General features: G+C 36.3%; 1 protein-coding gene across 1 annotated transcript in view; it reads left to right on the top strand.

Annotated features, from left to right (window-relative positions):
- The window catches only part of LOC306848810 (copine-8-like), a gene marked incomplete at both ends in the record, with an annotated part of 76221 nt that overhangs the window by 47168 nt on the left and 11478 nt on the right, over positions 1–17575 (top strand). Inside the window, 6 exons of the mRNA XM_079383570.1 lie at positions 1276–1379; positions 1604–1708; positions 8135–8176; positions 8477–8552; positions 10655–10708; positions 14074–14135. Coding sequence (XP_079239696.1) covers positions 1276–1379; positions 1604–1708; positions 8135–8176; positions 8477–8552; positions 10655–10708; positions 14074–14135 — 443 coding nt within the window. The remainder of the gene's footprint in view (positions 1–1275; positions 1380–1603; positions 1709–8134; positions 8177–8476; positions 8553–10654; positions 10709–14073; positions 14136–17575) is intronic.

The following is a 17575-nucleotide window of genomic DNA, read 5'->3' as shown; positions in this document are numbered from 1 at the left end:
TTTCAGCGCGGTGTCGGAGATGTTGGCATGTCTTTAATAAGATCTGTCACAAACATGATCCCTGCACGATCTAATGTGTAGCGTCTTATTAACTCACTGTCATGCATTGTGTGCAACACATTTCTTCTCCCTCTTCATGTTTTGTCCATTTTCTCCACTGCTAAAGAAACTCTTAAGCCCCTTAAAAGTCCTTGTCCGTACTCCTAACAATTTTGGACCTTAAGACCTCTTTTAAGGGTTAAGATGCTTTCTGAATTACTTTTTTCTTTACTCTTTTCTTTAATTTTAAGAGGAAACACCCACAGTTCAAAAATTTTTCTTAGAATTTTGTTACTAGGAGCAACTCTCAGCACTAAGATTTTTCATGAATACGGGCCCAGATCTTTTACCTGCTTAATTGATGTAGAAATAATGAAGGAATAGCCCACGCCTGTCCATGAAATAGCTCTTGAGTCAATTGTCCTATTACTTATGGTCCCTTGAAAAAGGGGGGAGGTGCATATTAAAAAGCTGTAATTCCTTAACCCTTCCTCCAGTTTTGATGCCCTCAAATTAAAGCTCAGTGTGTGGACTTTAAGCCAATATTCATTATATAACTGTAACTTGAATATGTTTTGGTCAGCAGCTAAAATAATAAAAATTGTGCCTGTGTCCATTTTTTTTTTGCCCAGATTTTCATCATAAAAGATTATTTTAGGTAACCCTACCTCATGATAAACATGCATCTTGATGAAACTACTCTAATAAACAAAAACATTACATTCTACCATTGAGCCCTTGGAAAAAGACAAAACATTATGTCCATCTCAGAATGAGAAAATTACAGTCAGTGTTGTAGGGGGATGTCAGTATCGACATAGTGTGAAATATTGTGATTAAAAAAGGGCCAGCCGTGTTTTTGAGAGCTAGCTACATATTGAGCCACAGTCAGGGTCAGTGGAAATTGCAGGACAATTTATTCATTAGCAAATTATTTATTTCAGAGTTGTTCAAAGAAGGGTTATTTTACCTTTAAAGCTTTTAATAGAGTGTGAGTCCGAAGCATATGGCTTTAAAAAATGTGTGTACATATACAGTATATGGCTGTGCTGTATAGACATGGTGGGGGGTGAATTGTGCCTGAGGGTCCAGAATCTCGTCATTCATCTAAGCTGCACAAGAAAAAGCAATGTGCCTCTGATTTTACTAGATTTAGCTGCTTTCTGCGCTATTTCTATCTTTTACCTTCCATTTTTCCTTCCCTTTCGCCTTGTTCTTTGTTTCTTTCGTTCTCAGGACTGTGCAACAATGCAGTTCTGTGCCAATAAGCTGGATAAGAAAGACTTCTTTGGCCGCTCTGACCCGTTCATGGTGTTCTACAGAAGTAATGAGGACGGAACGTGAGTTAGCTGTCTTTCTCACTCTGATGCACAGGCAGGAAAGCGTGTCTTCCTTTTGTGATGTCCAAGAAAAATTAATGTCTTAAGAAAATTGTTCTAGCCAATAAAATTCTCTTAGTACTCAGTTAAGGCTTACAATATGCAAACTTCTAACTGTAATAAAATATAATCATGCAATGTATACTGCTAGGTCTGAGTTTAACATCTTTGTTTTTGTTTCTTAGGTTCACCATCTGCCATAAAACTGAAGTGGTAAAGAATACGCTGAACCCTGTCTGGCAGCCATTCACCATTCCTGTCAGAGCTCTGTGCAATGGAGATTATGACAGGTGCATTCACACATACAGACATGCATGTCAGTATGTACTGATGCTTGTGTGCCTGGCGCCAGTGTTAACAGCTCTCATGCACTAACAGTGCATGTGCGTAAAACCTGTGGGCAAAAGCTTTCACACAGTAATTGATTTGTCAATGTATCTTTCAAAATATAGGATTATTCTTTTTTAGATAAAACCCATACACAATCACAAATTGTCATTTTTATTTATTTTGACAGATTTTTTTATTGAATAAGCTATTTAAAAAATTATAAGTAATAATAGCAACATTATATTATATATGTTTGTCATATAAAAAAGAATATACTTACTTTTTTAGAGTAACAAAATTATTTGATGTGGTCAATCACGTTTAGTCTAGGACTATTAATATAAAGATGTTTAGTATATGTAGATGTTTAGGTGTGTATTATGTTAATTAACCTGTGGGCACATGCTCCCTTATTTAGAATAATTTTAACAGTGAGGGTTTAACATTAGAATGAGGATAAGGGCCTATTTGTGTGCATGCAGTGTTGTGAATCCTGCAGAAATTTACCATGAGAAGGCTATTGTACCCGAACGAGACCCTGTGTATGTGTGTGTTGAGAGGAATCATGTCCCTGTGCTCTTTGATTCAGTCTCACATTGAAACCAGACTGCTGGTACTCATTGCATCAGCATTATTTGATCACAGACAGCCCTGTTCACGGTCCTGCACTGTTGTGATTTATGTGCTCTACAAGGACACATTATTTTTGCTTTGTACTTTCTGTGTAGCAGATTTTTGTGTGTTTGGACTGCACTGTCTCTTTGTTGGTCTCCATAGGGCTATGTACTATCCAGTGTGTGTGTTTGTTGTGTTCATGAATATTTGGTAGGCTATTCTTGTGTGTGTGTGTGTGTGTGTGTGTGTGTTCATTTTCGTGGCCCAGGTGAGGTTTGCAGACATGTTGGCAGCTGTGTGTTGTCTGAGAGCTGTCATAGCCAATCAGGACACAGGGAACAGAACCACCTGCCACCCAGTCCCCAACTGGCCTCTGATCCCGTGTATGAGAGAGACCAAGCAAAAGAGAGAGAGAAAGAGGAAACTCCAGCTGTTGTGGTGCTGTGCTAATTATTACCTGCTGCAATGATGGCAGCAGAAAAGAATATTTATATTGCAGTTGGGATATGTTTTTCAACAAAAATGTCTGTAATTAGATATATAATATAGATAATATATATATATATTTATATGTTATACAGATCCTAATATATTGCATTTAATTCAGAATAGGGTCAGTTGTGTCAAATTGCGCAAGCTTCCAAAAATATAGAATGACTTTAGAAAGATGGCAGCATCATTGTTATTGTTACACAGAGATCGGTTGGTTTGTGAGTCAAATATGTTGACTTTTGCAATCTTTGTTGCATTAAATGCCAATGGTGATAATTCATGCAGGTTCCATGCCTCATTCAGTGAAGCCTAACTCAAGAAATATTAAATATATCTCAATAGTGCATTTTTCTAATATATAACATTGTATGTCACTATTGGTGTATAATGTAACAAGGATTGCTAAAGTCAGCATTTTTACCAACAGACCTATCAATCTCTTTGTAAAAATAAAATAATTATCTTTCTAAAGTGATTCCCCCCCCTGTAAATGGGATGAAAAGTGTTATTTTGACCACCTTTCACAAAATAGTGGATTACTCAGTAAATATTTATCCATGGTATTTAATATTTTGGCTTTCTTCTTCATTTACATATGTACAGTGACTTGCGAATGTATTCATACTCCTTCATTTTTTTCACATTTTGTTATGTTGCTGCCTTATGTTAAACTGCTTTAAATTACTTTTTCCCCCACATCAATCTACACTCCATACACCATATTGATAAAGCAAAAACAGAATTGTCACAACTTCGTAAATTTATAAAAAATAAAAAACTCAAATAAGTACATTGCATAAGTATTCATAAATTTTAATATGTTATATTAAAATAATACATTTAACTAAATATTTAGCTGAAGTACCTTTACAGCCTCAAGTATTTTTTGTTTGATGCAACAAGCTTTGCTCATCAACATTTGGCAATTATCTGCCATTTGCCTCCTCACCTGTTCACATCTCAAGCTCTTTCAGGTTGGATGGGGGCAGATGCACATTTTCAGGTTTCTCCAGAAATATTTGTTTGGGTTCAAGCCCAGGCTGTGGCTGGGCCACTCAAGGATATTCACAGCGTTGTGTATAAGCCACTCTTGCTGTGTGCTTAGGGTCACTGTCCTGTTGGAAGGTAAACCTGCCCAGTCTGAGGTTCTGAATGCTCTGGATTGGGTTTTCATTACAGCTATCTCAATATTTTGGTGCATTGAGCTTTTCTTCTTCTCTGATGTGTCCCTCAGTCCCTGCTGCTGAAAAACAGCCCCATAGCATGAGGCTGCTACCAGCACACGTTACTTTTGGGATGGTACTCTGCAGGTGATGAGCAGAGCTGATTCCCAAACATGATGCTTAGAATTGAGGTTCATCAGACCAGAGAATCTTGTTTCTCAGAGTTTGAGGGTCCTTTAGGTGCTTTTTTGTAAATTCCAAATGTGTTTTCTTTTGTCTTCACCGAGGAGAGGATTGAGTTTGGCCACACCGCCATAAAGCCCAGATCGGTGGAGTGTTGCAGTGATGTTTGCCCTTCTGTAGATTTCTCCTATCTCCACATCTGATCATGGAGCTCAACTGGAGTGACCATCAGGTTCTTCGTCACCACTCTAACCAAAGCCCTTCTCCATCAATTCCTCAGTTTGGCCAGGAGGCCAGCTCTAAGAAGAATCCTGGTTGTTTCTTCTTCCTTCTTAAACTTCTTCCATTAAGGGTAACAGAGACTACATGCTTCTGTGACCCTTCAGTGAAGCAGAATTTTTTTCTGAACTCTTCCCCAGATGTGTGGCTTGACGCAAACCTATTTCTGAGCTCTACAGATAGTTATTTTAACTCCAGAGCTTGGTTTTTGCTCTGATATGCATTATTAGCTGTTGGACCTTTTATTAAGATGTGTGTGCCTCTCCAAATCATACCCATTCAATTGAATTTGCCACAGGTTACCTTCACTCAAAGTCTAGTAACACCTACAAGCAATATGAATGCTCCTGAGCTAAATTCCAACTGTCCCAGATAAGGGTAGGAGTACTTATACAATGGAATCATTTAAGTTTTTTTTTTATAAATTTGCAAAGATGTTAAAAAACTTTTTTTTTTTTTGCTTTACCATTATAGTGTATGGAGTGTAGATTGATGTGGAAAAAAGTAATTAAAGGCAGCAACATAAAACATGAAAAAAAAGGGGTATGAATACTTTCGCAAGGCACTGTACTATATTTCACAGGAAAAGCCATAGACTGACTTCCAAGCAATAATGTGGCAGAGAGTATGATATTTTGTCATTATTTGATTAATTTAAGAAACATCACATGTGAAAAAGTGCTGCTATACTGATGATCAGCTTTGGTTGAGTTGATACGATCCAAAAGCTTAAGCTGAGTTAGTTTTTAACAGCTGTGACCATCAATGTGCATCTTCTGGGTGTTTGTCTCTTTCTTTTCACAGAGACAAATGCTTTTGTGGCATCAGGTTAGCAAAGAGGGTGGCGCCTCCTTCAGGGGTCTTAAACAAATGAGAGCAAATTTGGTTTGATTGACATGAGGGGAAGCCATAATTTGCACATAGTGTCACAACTGATCTGCATCTGTCCTATGATCTTGGGGAGAGACAGGAACAGCACTTAACCCTGTCAATCAGCCATGTTCCTGAGGGAAACTTCTCAGACTTTATAGAGGAAATTACTGCAGGGCTTTCTGATGTATCAGGCACCTCTGGGTGGTTTGCAAGTTGTTTTCCAGTAGAATGTCCTATAAAATAGTTATGTTTAGCACTGAGTTTTTAGTGTATAAAAGTGTGTAGAAATTCTTGTCAGACTACACATTTTCTTATATATTTTTGTTTGCTGGTTTGAATTGTGAAGAAAATGTTTTTTACAATAATATTTTTTATTATAATAAAATATATGATACTGTTCAAATGTTTGGGGTTGAAAAGATTTTTTGAATCTTTTTGAAAGAGGTGTCTTATGCTAACCGAGGCTGCATTTATTTGATCAAAAACAGTAAAACACTAATATCTGGGTGCAAGAAATATTTTTTATTATTATCAATGGCAACAACGGTTGTTCTGCTTAATATTTTTGTGGAAACTATAATATTTTTTTCCAGGATTCTTTAAAAAAATACAAAGAACATAATTTATTTGAAATATAATTTTTTTTGTAACAAATTTTAAAGCTTTTACTGCTACTTTTGACAAATTTAATCCTTTGCAGAATAAAAGTATTAATTCCTTAAAAAATCTAACTGACCCCCAAAAATTTGAACAGAATCAGAAAGAGCTTTTAGCATACAAGGAATTTGTTTTCACATAATCTTCCAGTACACAGAGACAACAACACACAGACAATAAAAATAAAATGAGAATAAAAAATACACATATGTAAATATAAATAGACAAAAATTTAAAATAAATAAATTCAAATAGAATTGAATGAGATGTAGGGATGTGCTATGATGGAGGTGGTAACAAATAAATATAATGTTATTGCACATTTTTATTCCATAATGTGGGGAACATTTAACAGTTCATAAGGTAGATTGCCTGGGGGAAGAAACCGTTCTTGTGCCTGGCTGTCCTGGAATTTGGAGCTCTGTAGCACCGGCCAGATGGCAAAAGTTTAAAAAGGGGATAGCTGTCCACGGCGAACAGTAGTGTATATAATATTTTATATAATATTTTTTTCCACTCTAGTCTATTATTGTGGTGTAATATATTTCAGAGTAAATATAAAATAAACTGTGGTTGGTCACTTTATGTATCAATCAGACTCCTGGCTAGAACAAGCTTCTTTGTGGTCAGGGGTGTGTTTCCCAAAAGCATCGTAAGCTTATGTACATCGTAGACCCATTGAAACCAATGGAGCTATGATCAACTTAAGCCTACAATGCTTTTGGAAAACGCAGCCCTGGACCTTTTGCTATTTAGCTGAAATTATGTGAAACTACTGGTTGCCTGTCTGTAGGGAATCTGAGAACTGATAGACAGGATGTGGGCTATATGATCTCTGATGAATCTGCTACATCTGTTCTCTTACACCAGAGCTGAACCAGTCGTCTTTGCCAACAGATGGAGAGTTTCCCCATGTACTCTATGGAATTACTCAGTAGAGGCTCTATGTTTAGGTCCATTCTTTCATTCCAACTCAGATGATGCTTCTGTGCCTCTGAGATTTCATTACTACCACTGCAAAGTAAACAACCAGCAAATGATTCTAATCAAACAGCTGTACAAAATCATAATTTGCATATTACGACGGTGGATATTTTTTCTGATTTACCATCTCATTTCCACTTTTTCTAGAATAATCATGTGGGAAAAAAATAAACAAGTCTGCTGAAAAGACATGAATTTCCATCAAAGTATTTCTTGTGAAGCTTGTTGACCAGTGGAGGCTTTCTGTTTAAGCTTGTAGTTAAAGGGCTAGTTCACCTAAAAATGAAAATGTCCACATTTATTATGATGTCATTCTTAAAATTTTTAAAAATATTTTGAAGAATGTATCAATTTTTTAATTGTCCACATAATGAAAGACAATAGAATCCAATGTTGTTTTGTCATTTGCACCGTGGACACAAAAACTGTGTTTTTTTATGTGTTTACATATTCAAAATATGTTTATGTTCTACAGAAGAAAGAAAGTCATACAGAATTTGGAACAACATGAAGGTGAGTAAATGAAGACAATTTTCAAGTTTGGGTGAACTAGGGACAACAGCATCCAAAACACAACATACTTTAGGCTAATTATTAACAGGGAAGGAGAATGATTGGCTGAATTGTGTGTAATCTTTGCAGTTGCCTCTTTTTTTTCTTTTCACTTTGTCATTTTGTGATAACAAGTGTGTGACATGCTTTGGCGCCAAATACTGTTTAGAGCTATTACCCTCAAAAGCCATTTTTATTAACAAGTCTACAAATCTCAGCTGCCTCTGTGTAATTGATCGTGTTAACTTGCTTTGAACAGAATGAGTGTCTTATTATTCAAAACTTCAGATGTAATTAATGTTTAAATGAAACTCGCCTGCGTCCTGTCAGGTGAAGTGACGCTCCACGGCTGCTTCGTGTCACAGCCCTGGAGTTCAGTCTCTGCCGACCGCTGTTTAATTCGGAGTGCACTCTCTGGATAATGGCCTGTAATTGGTTGGTTTTAGCATGGAGATGAAAACCACAGTGAGACAGAGTCTCTCAGCTCTGTTTAATCAGAAAGCATCCATCAGCTCTGCTATCACGCTCTTTTCGGTGTCTGAAATATAGCAAACCATGTTTCTAAATGCTCTGTTTTGAATATTTCAGGTCAATTAAAGTGGAGGTGTATGACTGGGACAGAGATGGCAGGTAGAGAAACACACACACACATTTGTTTTTTCCCACACTACACATTTATGTAATATATTCTCCTATGTATGCATTTGGCACTCCCTACACAAAGGCACTTTATTTTTTCAAATCATATATTTTTCCTTGACAACGTAGCAGCAAAATTTTCCTCTAGCTTCCTGGGGTGCTGTCAGCTCTGCTGTAAAATGCCTGGCAGTAACGAATACTGATCACTCCAGATCTCATAAAAAAGTTCAAATCCATCTATCTTCATCATCACAGACAGTAAGAGTCTCATTGTTGTTCTTTGTGCTTCAGTCATGATTTTATCGGGGAGTTCACCACCAGCTTCAGAGAGTTCTCTCGTGGTCAGAGTCAGTTCAACGTGTACGAGGTGAGTTCATTGAAGAAGATTCTGATCCATTGATCATGAGAGGGTTTACTGTATTCAGATAAAGGAGTGATTCTAGATTCATGAATTTATGATGTCAGAAAAGAAATAAAAATGTTTGCGGATGTAAGCTTATCTTTGAAAAAAAAGAGAGACTGTGAGAGTTTGAACATCACCTTGATATTCAGAGTGATTTTTCACCAATAAGTTTTATTATTTTTGTTGCTGTTGTTGTATTACAGCGGGGAAGTCGTGGCCTAATGGTTAGAGAGTCGGACTCGTAATCGAAAGGTTGCGGGTTCGAGTCTCGGGCCGGCAGGAATTGTAGGTGGGGGGAGTGAATGCCCAGCGCTCTCTCCACCCTCAAAAACCGCGACTGAGGTGCCCTTGAGCAAGGCACCGAACCCACAACTGCTCCCCGGGCGCCGCAGCATTGGCTGCCCACTGCTCCGGGTGTGTGTTCACGGTGTGTGTGTGTGTGTGTGTGTTTGTGTGTGTGTGTGTGGATTTGTTCACTACTCACTGCTGTGTGTGCACTTGGATGGGTTAAACGCAGAGCACCAATTTCGAGTATGGGTCACCATACTTGACAATACGTCACGACTTTACTGACTTACGACTTTATTATAATTATAAAATATATACATTATTTAAAATGTATATAATATGTATTTGTAAAAATGTACAGAATATGTATGTATATATATGACCCTGGACCATAAAACCTGTCATATGGGTCATTTTTTTGATGTAAATATTAAATATCATCTGAAAGATCAATAAATAAGCTTTCCATTGATGTATGGATTGGTAGGATAGGACAATATTTGGCTGATATACAACTATTTGAAAATCAAAATATTGAGAAAATCAGTTGACCGAATTAAGTTCTTAGCAATGCATATTACTAATCAACAATTATGTTTTGATATATTTACAGTAGGAAATTTACAAAATATCTTCATGGAACATCATGTTTACTTTAATATCCTATTGATTTTTGGCATAAAAGAAAAAATGATCATTTTGACCCATACAATGTATTGTTGTCTATTGCTACAAATATACCCATGCTATGACTGGTTTTGTGGTCCAGGGTCTCACACACACATTATTATTATTATTATTATTATTATTATGTTTTGTTGTAATGTTGACATTATTTTATATAATATTAATAATACTGTAATAATACTGGTTTAATGCTGTGCTGACTAAACCGACAACTTGGACCAGCCATGTTGGAGCTGGTTTTAGTTAATAATGAACAAAATGTAGGAATATGTTGTACATGTATCTAATGTTTTATCTAAGAACTTGAGTTTTCATTAGCACTGAGCTGGATTTTCTTAATATCTGTTTCATGAGAGATTCAGCAAGCAATGGAAATTGCACCATTTCAAGTCTCCCTTATTTGCTCTCTGCAATTATCACACTTTGTCTGCAAGCAAGTACAGCAGCAGCAAATGAGTGTGAGCGACTGTTTTTGAAGGTTTATGGAAGAGAGCAAGAAAAAACAAAAAACAAGGACAACGAGTCAATGCATGACAGGGTACAAAGCGTGTGTTTATGTGAGAAAGGAGGAGAGAGTAACAGATAGCTATGCAGAGGTGAGGAGTGTGTATAAATGTGTTGTGTGTTTGTGTGTGTGTAGTCAAGCTAGCATTAGCCCAGTGGTGGGGTGAGGGGGTGGTGAGATGTTTTACAGGAGTGTGACAGTCCCAGTGGTGTGCTGAAAGTATCTGGGGTTTCCTGGGGATTGAGTTGGACAAACAACACTAGAAGCTGCGGTTTCGGTTCAGTTTAACCCCAATCCATACAAATCACATCATCTGTGTCCTGGTTTCCAAAACTGTCAGCCAAGGTTGTGTATGTAACCAACCTGAACTGGATTTCTCAAAGCATCTGAACACATATCAGTTGTGTCTTTGTAAGTAAGTGGAACAGAAATGACTGGGAATGATCCAGCAGCAGAGCTCTCAAACTTCTCTTATTTAGGACAAGTAACAGCTCTAATGAGAACCATTTTCTCTCATTCTCTGTCTCACACACACACTCCCACTCTTCCTGTAAATAATGTGTCATTTCTAAATTTTCTATTTCAGGTGGTAAATCCTAAAAAGAAACTCAAAAAGAGGAGATACATAAACTCTGGCACAGTGAGTAGATAATTTGCTATCCTAAAATCCTGCACAAAATCAGTACTTCTTCCTTTCAATACAAACATTTAAACATGCTAAACTTACCTTAGAAGTAATACTGCATAAGATAATAAGATTTATTTCCAATATATCTTAAATTAAGTTTACATTTTTTATCACACTGTCAAATAGTTTTTCTTGCTTGAAGAAAATTAAACTCAGTTCTGTGAGTTATGCCTAAAACAATAAAAAAATATTTGTTGAACATAAACAATAAAAAAATTCAAGAGATGTTCACTAAAAACAAGTTATCCTTTTTCAGAACAATGCTACTCTCTCTATAGCAACACTGTTATTTTAGTATTATTTTGAGTATTTATTCATAGTTTATTCATATATATATATATATATATATATATATATATACAGTCCCCTCCATAAGTATTGGAACAGTAAAGACAAAATTGCTTTGTTGGCTGTGGAGTCAAGACATTTGCAAATATGATTAAAAGATGATTATGAGCAAAACTACAGAATGTCACATTTTATTATTAGCCGTTTCAACACATATGTTTTACCAAATAAAAAGAACAGCACTTTTAGAGTTCATCCCACTCATTGATGTGAGCATAAGTATTGGGACAGTTGAACATAAGGCAGATATAAAAGATTAAAAGCTATTATTTAGTTGCAGATCCCTTGCGCACAATCACAGCAGTGAGTCTGTGACCCATAGACATCACCAGACTCTTGGTCTCATCCTTTGAAATGCTTTTCCCAGCCTTTAATGCAGCCAATTCCAGTTGTTGCTTGTTTTGGGGAGTTTCTGCCTTTACTCTCCTCTTCATCTGGAGATTGACTTGGGCAATCTAAGACTTTCCATTTCTTTGCCCTTATAAATTCCTTGACTCAACTGGCTGGGTGTTTTGGGTCATTGTCCTGATGCTATATGAAGCACTTCCCAATGAATCTGGTGGTATTTTCTTGAATATTGGTAGGCAAGATGGTTTTGTATCCTTCCAAATTCATTCTGCTACTGTCATCATACATTAAGTCATCAGTAAAGTTGAGATGGCCTGTTCCAGAGACAGCCATGCATGCTCATGCCATGACACCACCTCCACCATGCTTTACAGATGAAGCTGTATGCTTGGGTTCCATTGCAGTTCCCTTTTTTTCTCCACATTTTTGCTTTCCCATCACTTAGATAAAGGTTCATCTTTGTCTCATCGGTCCTTAAACACAGTTCCAAAACTCATCTGGCTCACCTTTTTGCTTTTTTGCAAACTCTAATCTTGCCTTTCTATTTTTGGTGCTGGTCAGAGGTTTGCATTTTGCTGTGTAGCATCTGTAATTCTGTGTCAAAGTCTCCTGAGGACAGAAGATTGTCAGAGCATCACCCCAGCTTTCTGGAAGTTGTTGGTGATATTACAGACATGTCTTTTAGGGTTTATTTTTACAGCTTTTATGATTTGTCTGTCATCAACTACTGTTGTTTTCTCAGCCGATCAGGTCATTGTTGGTTGCTGGTGTCGCTGGTGGTTTCCAAACTCTTGATTTATCCATGCCCTTTGTTTTTGCTGGAGCTCTAACTGACTTCCTCTTTTCTTTTAGCATCCAAATTGCTTGCTTTTCTCTCAAAGTCAGCTTCCTCATCTTCATCCTGGTTTGTGTGTGTCATCATCGAATGCAAGATTCAGAATGCAGAAGTAATGGATATAACTGATACAACACATTCCATGCTTTTAATATCTGAAGAAACTATGACGGAACTCTGTAGGCGGATCGGCTGTTAGCATGAAACTGGTTCCCTCGACAAAAACCAATAGGATTTTCCCATAGGCTTTTGGGTAATCGCAAAAAATAAGCTCAGTGTTCAATCATAGTTCATGAAACTTACACGTTTTGACCATCGAGATAATCTTTACAAAGTAATACAAATTTTATGAATTTTGAAGCCTAAATACAAGCGCCAGAACTAAAAAGCTAACATTAGGCTATAAACGAACTACAGCACCACGGTCGCTCTCCTTCAACGTCACCACCACCACGTTTCCGACCACTTTTAAACTTATTTTTAGAAACATTTTCCATGATAATTATTTACTCTGGATGAATTTTAATCCAAAAGAGCATGAGACTGTAAAAGCGGGTTAGAATGAGTTCCTGTTCGGCGTGATGACATTGAATGTCTCCGACAGCGCTTGTAGTCCCATTTAGCAACTTGTTAGCAACCGTCTTTTTAAAGAAACGTAACAGCTTTAAAAAATCACGAGTGGGGTGTAACTGGTGTGTTTTATGACGTAGAATAAAACGTGAAAGTATCTTGAGCCTGTGTAAACCACGGACCTTATTTAAGGGATTTAACCAAAATCCCATTCAAAAAACCCATTGACTCTGGGATGATGGAACCGGAAGTGCTAAAATGCTAACTCGCTTCCGGGTTTTCGCCTACAAAGTGACATCATAGTTCCACCACTCTATTAATGCAACAGGACACAGCTGATCACTTAGAAAGACCTGTGAGGCAACTGTTCCAATACCAATGCTCACATCAGATAGAGGGATGAAACTCTAAAAGTCCTGAACTTCTTAGCTGGTAAAACATCTATGTGTTGAATCACCCAATAATAAAATGTGACATTCTGTATGTTTGTCTCATATTCATCTTTTAATCATATTTGTAAATGTCTTGACTCCACAGCCAAAAAGGCAATTTTGTCTTTACTGTTCCAATACTTTTGGAGGGCACTGTATGTGTGTGTGTATAATGAATCTGTTTTATTTCAGAATTATTGTCGACTTCAGTTTTAGTTAACAATAACAGCACAATTTTGTATCTCAAGTGAATTTTATCCTGTTTTGAGGATGTTTATGTATTTTTTACAAGAAAACTAAAATGCTGAAAAAAAGCTTTATCATTGCATTCACTTCATTCTTACATAGATTAATTTTGTCTAGCTGTATTCCACAAGGACTCTGAATGACTGGATATTATTCAGATAAATTACTCGACAATCTGAGATCCAAGTCCCCTGACTGAATAGTGCTTTCTGTTTCATACTCTGATAAGGTGAGCAGTGAGGAAGTAATATTGGAGGTCCGAGTGGATAACAGTGATTGATGATCCACAAAGACTCTCTGCATTGACTGCCATGAATTGGCTTTGAGATTGTAATCAGAACTCAAATGAATAGTCCATCACCTGTCTTCCTCCTAACATGGAAAGATTCTGGTTGTCTAATGACAGTACTAATGAAAAAGACTGTGTCAGCTGAAAGAAGAGTCTTTGCATAATGCCATGATGGATTGTTTCGTGGCAGATATGGTTTGTGCTCATATGCTGGTGTAAACCGTCTGTTCTTTGTTGCTCAATTACCCAGGTGACACTGCTTTCGTTCTCGGTGGAGGCTGAACACACGTTCCTGGACTACATCAAAGCAGGGTACGGACGAAAATACACACAATCACCCTCATGTAAGCGTATGTACTGTATTTAGACTTTTCAGAAATGCTTCTGAAATCACAGCGTCACAACATGTAATTTTTGTAAACATTCTCAACGGATGTAAAGGTCAGAATCTTGCTGAAGCCATCAGGATGTTATCACAGTAATGGCGTCAAACAGCTCATCAAACAGCTTTGGGAAAGAGCTCCAGTAAACAAGACCTGAATAACCCCTTAAATGTTAAACTAGAACAACAAACACGGCTATTGTAGTAGTTACTGTTATCACCATTCAGGGGTTGCCAGGTCCTCTTCAGTTTACACTGATGAAAGGCTGCCTTGTGCACGGATGCCAGTAGTGTGGAAAACATCTCAAAGCTGTCGACCTTATACTGTGGACTGATCCATTGATATGTCTGATATTAGAAAGCATGACCTGCTGCCCCTCTGTGTCTGTTATCTCTGACTTGAGTCTGCTTCCTAAACCTGAAAAATGCTGTACTGACAGGGAGTATCTGGAGGTATCCAAGGTCTGAATAAAACGCTGCCTATTGAGATACCTCCATCTGATCAGGTTTCAAAGCTAGTGATTTATCCTGACTGTATACTGTAAAAAAAAAGTGGTTAAAAGTGCATTTTGTATTAAAAAATATCCATTAATATTGCAAAGAATAATTATTTACACTATTAATTATATAATAATAATTAATGACACTACTGTTGAAATGTTTGGGGCCTGTAAGAATATTTAAGAATATAAACAAGAAATGAATGCTTTTATTCAGCAGTAATGCATTACATTGATTAAAAATAACAGTATTGTTATTAGTATTTTATATTATTATTATTATGTTGTTAGTATATTTTTTAGATTTACAGATCTTAGAATATCAGAATGATTTCTGAATGATCATGAGACACTGAAAATTGCCTGTTGATCATTCAGCCTTTCTATCACAGGAATAAATTATATTTTTAAATATATTAAAATGGAGAACATTTGTAATATTTTTTTCATAATATTACTGTTTTTATTATACTTTTGATCAAATAATTGCAACCTTGTTGAGAATAAGACTTCTACCAACCCCAAACTTTTGATTGTTAGTTTATACATCCATTTATACTAAATAAAGTAATATTAATTGTTACATTTTTTTTTTGTTTTTGTTTACAGAGAAACAAACATTGATTTTACTAACCATTTGCCTGGGTGTTTTCAAGGGCCAGATGTACATATAGCTTGCGCCAGTGCAAACAGTCTTTTAGCATTAAAATAGTACTGTCAGAATTTAAGTAATTCCCGGCTCTCCTCTTCTGGATGGTTCATGGATAAGAAAATCAGACTCACCTGCTTTATCAGCAGGCAATTAATCTGATAACCGTGCTTAATGGTTTGAATGTTCTGCTCTCTCCACCCTTTTGTGATCCAGTATTGATCAGCTCCTGCATGCTTCCTGTCCCACACCTAAAGATACTAGTGTGTCTCATCCTGCTGGAGACTGATATCACCCAGTATCTCTCACTCTGTCCATCAGGCTGTGCTGTTTAAGAGATATAACATTTATTATGTTATTATGTATAACATTTATTCCTTTGATGTCAAAGCTGAATTTTCAGAATCATTGTTCAGTGTCACATGATCCTTCAGAAATCATTCTAATAAGAAGCATGCTGTGCAGTTTGTAAAAACTGTGATACATTTTTGATACATTTGATGAATAGAAATGTCAAAGTAACTGCAGTAGAAATCTTTTGTAACATTATAAATATATTTACTGTCGCATGTTATCAAGTTAATGCATCCCTGCTGAATAATAGTATTATTTCTTTCTGAAAAAGACATTTAGCTTGCCCCAAAATTTTGAATGGTACTTATCTTAAGGCTGTTTAGATATATTTACCGGAAAACAAGACAAAAATAGATAACATATATGTATTTTACAGTTAAAGAGATTTATATATTTTATATGTTATATATTGATTTTATATATTTTTATATGTATCTGCACTCTCAGAAAATGTACTAATATGGATGCTTTAGGGATAAATAAGTTACAAAGGTGTACTTTTTCAAAGGTACCACTCCAGTGACAGCTTTTGCACCCGAGAGTTAAAAAAATAAACGTGGCAAAAGCCTAAAAATAAAAAACAGAGAGACAGAGTAATAAAGCAAGCGAGAGCGTAAACAGTCTATGATCTGTGACTATCCAGCTGACCTTTCACACTGGAGTAATCTATATAGCTCTGACATTGCCCTATTTGCCACGTTCAGTTCACACCGAGTCAGATCACCCTGTCCACACTCAAACTGCTTTCTGTCAGGTTTTCACCTTTGTTATTTTCCTCCATCAGACTCTGACCTTTAATATTGACGCTGAAAGCAGACCTTTGTATGGATTTCCCATTGCTACACATTTCATTCACTTTCCTCTTTACAAAGAGGACTATATATAACCCTATTTCGTTCTTAAATCATCATATCCTGGTTCAGAGAGTGAGATGGATTCTCTTTTTACTGCTGCGAATGAATGAAAGAATAATGTCTTAAGAGAGAAGTGTTAATTATAGTGCAGGTCATAAAGGTAGCGCTCAGAGTTAATGTAAAATTTAAAACCTTTTCTGAGGACCTTATTAAACGTTTAATCATGTTTTTGAAAAGAAATGGACTGCATGGAAGAACTTTTGTCTAGACTAAGTTAATCACATTTACATTAAGCATTTATTCGCTTTATTATTAGAAACAAACTGGACACAAATGAGATGATTGTTGACAAAGTAGAAATAAAATAGATTCAAGAGAAAAAGAATTTGTTGAGAAATCTTTGACTTTTGAGCATTTAAACTGAACACAGTTTGTGATATTGTTGAGATCTCCTCTGAAACCCTAAAGGAGACACGCAAGATTATAGGGACTTTTTCTTAGGAGTAAAACCTGAGAAACAGTCTCCATTGATCTCCATTATTTTCTATCTATTTCATTGCTGTCTAGGTGAAATCATTAACATTAGATTTGTGATTCATTTCCAGTGGGAGATACAGTAGCAAGAAACACAAGTACCTTTTCATGGAAATGTGATGCTTTTGTTCTTTCTTATTTTCTTCAACTAATCTTAGTAAAGCCCTTTTTATGGATGATTAGATCTTTAGAGTTCTCTTGAACTCATCAGATTGCACTTCATCCTGGGCCAGAGTGAGACATTGTTAAAATATGATTGAAGAACTCATGAGAGGAATCTAGCTTTAGAAAGACACAAGACACTCATAACCATACAGTGCGGAAATACAAAACTACCGCATTGCAGAGATGTGTGTGTTTCTGGATCAAGTTACACATTAGTACATTTACAAAATATATTTATATATATATAAAAAAACTGTCAGTGCTTTTTGCATTCATTTGATCAAAATGTTTATTTATCATGAATGTAAAACACA

The sequence above is a fragment of the Barbus barbus genome (assembly GCF_936440315.1).
Source record: "Barbus barbus genome assembly, chromosome: 28".
Taxonomy (NCBI): Eukaryota; Metazoa; Chordata; class Actinopteri; order Cypriniformes; family Cyprinidae; genus Barbus; species Barbus barbus.
The sequence above is the reverse complement of the archived record's forward strand: the minus strand, read 5'-3'. Positions and strand labels throughout refer to the sequence as shown.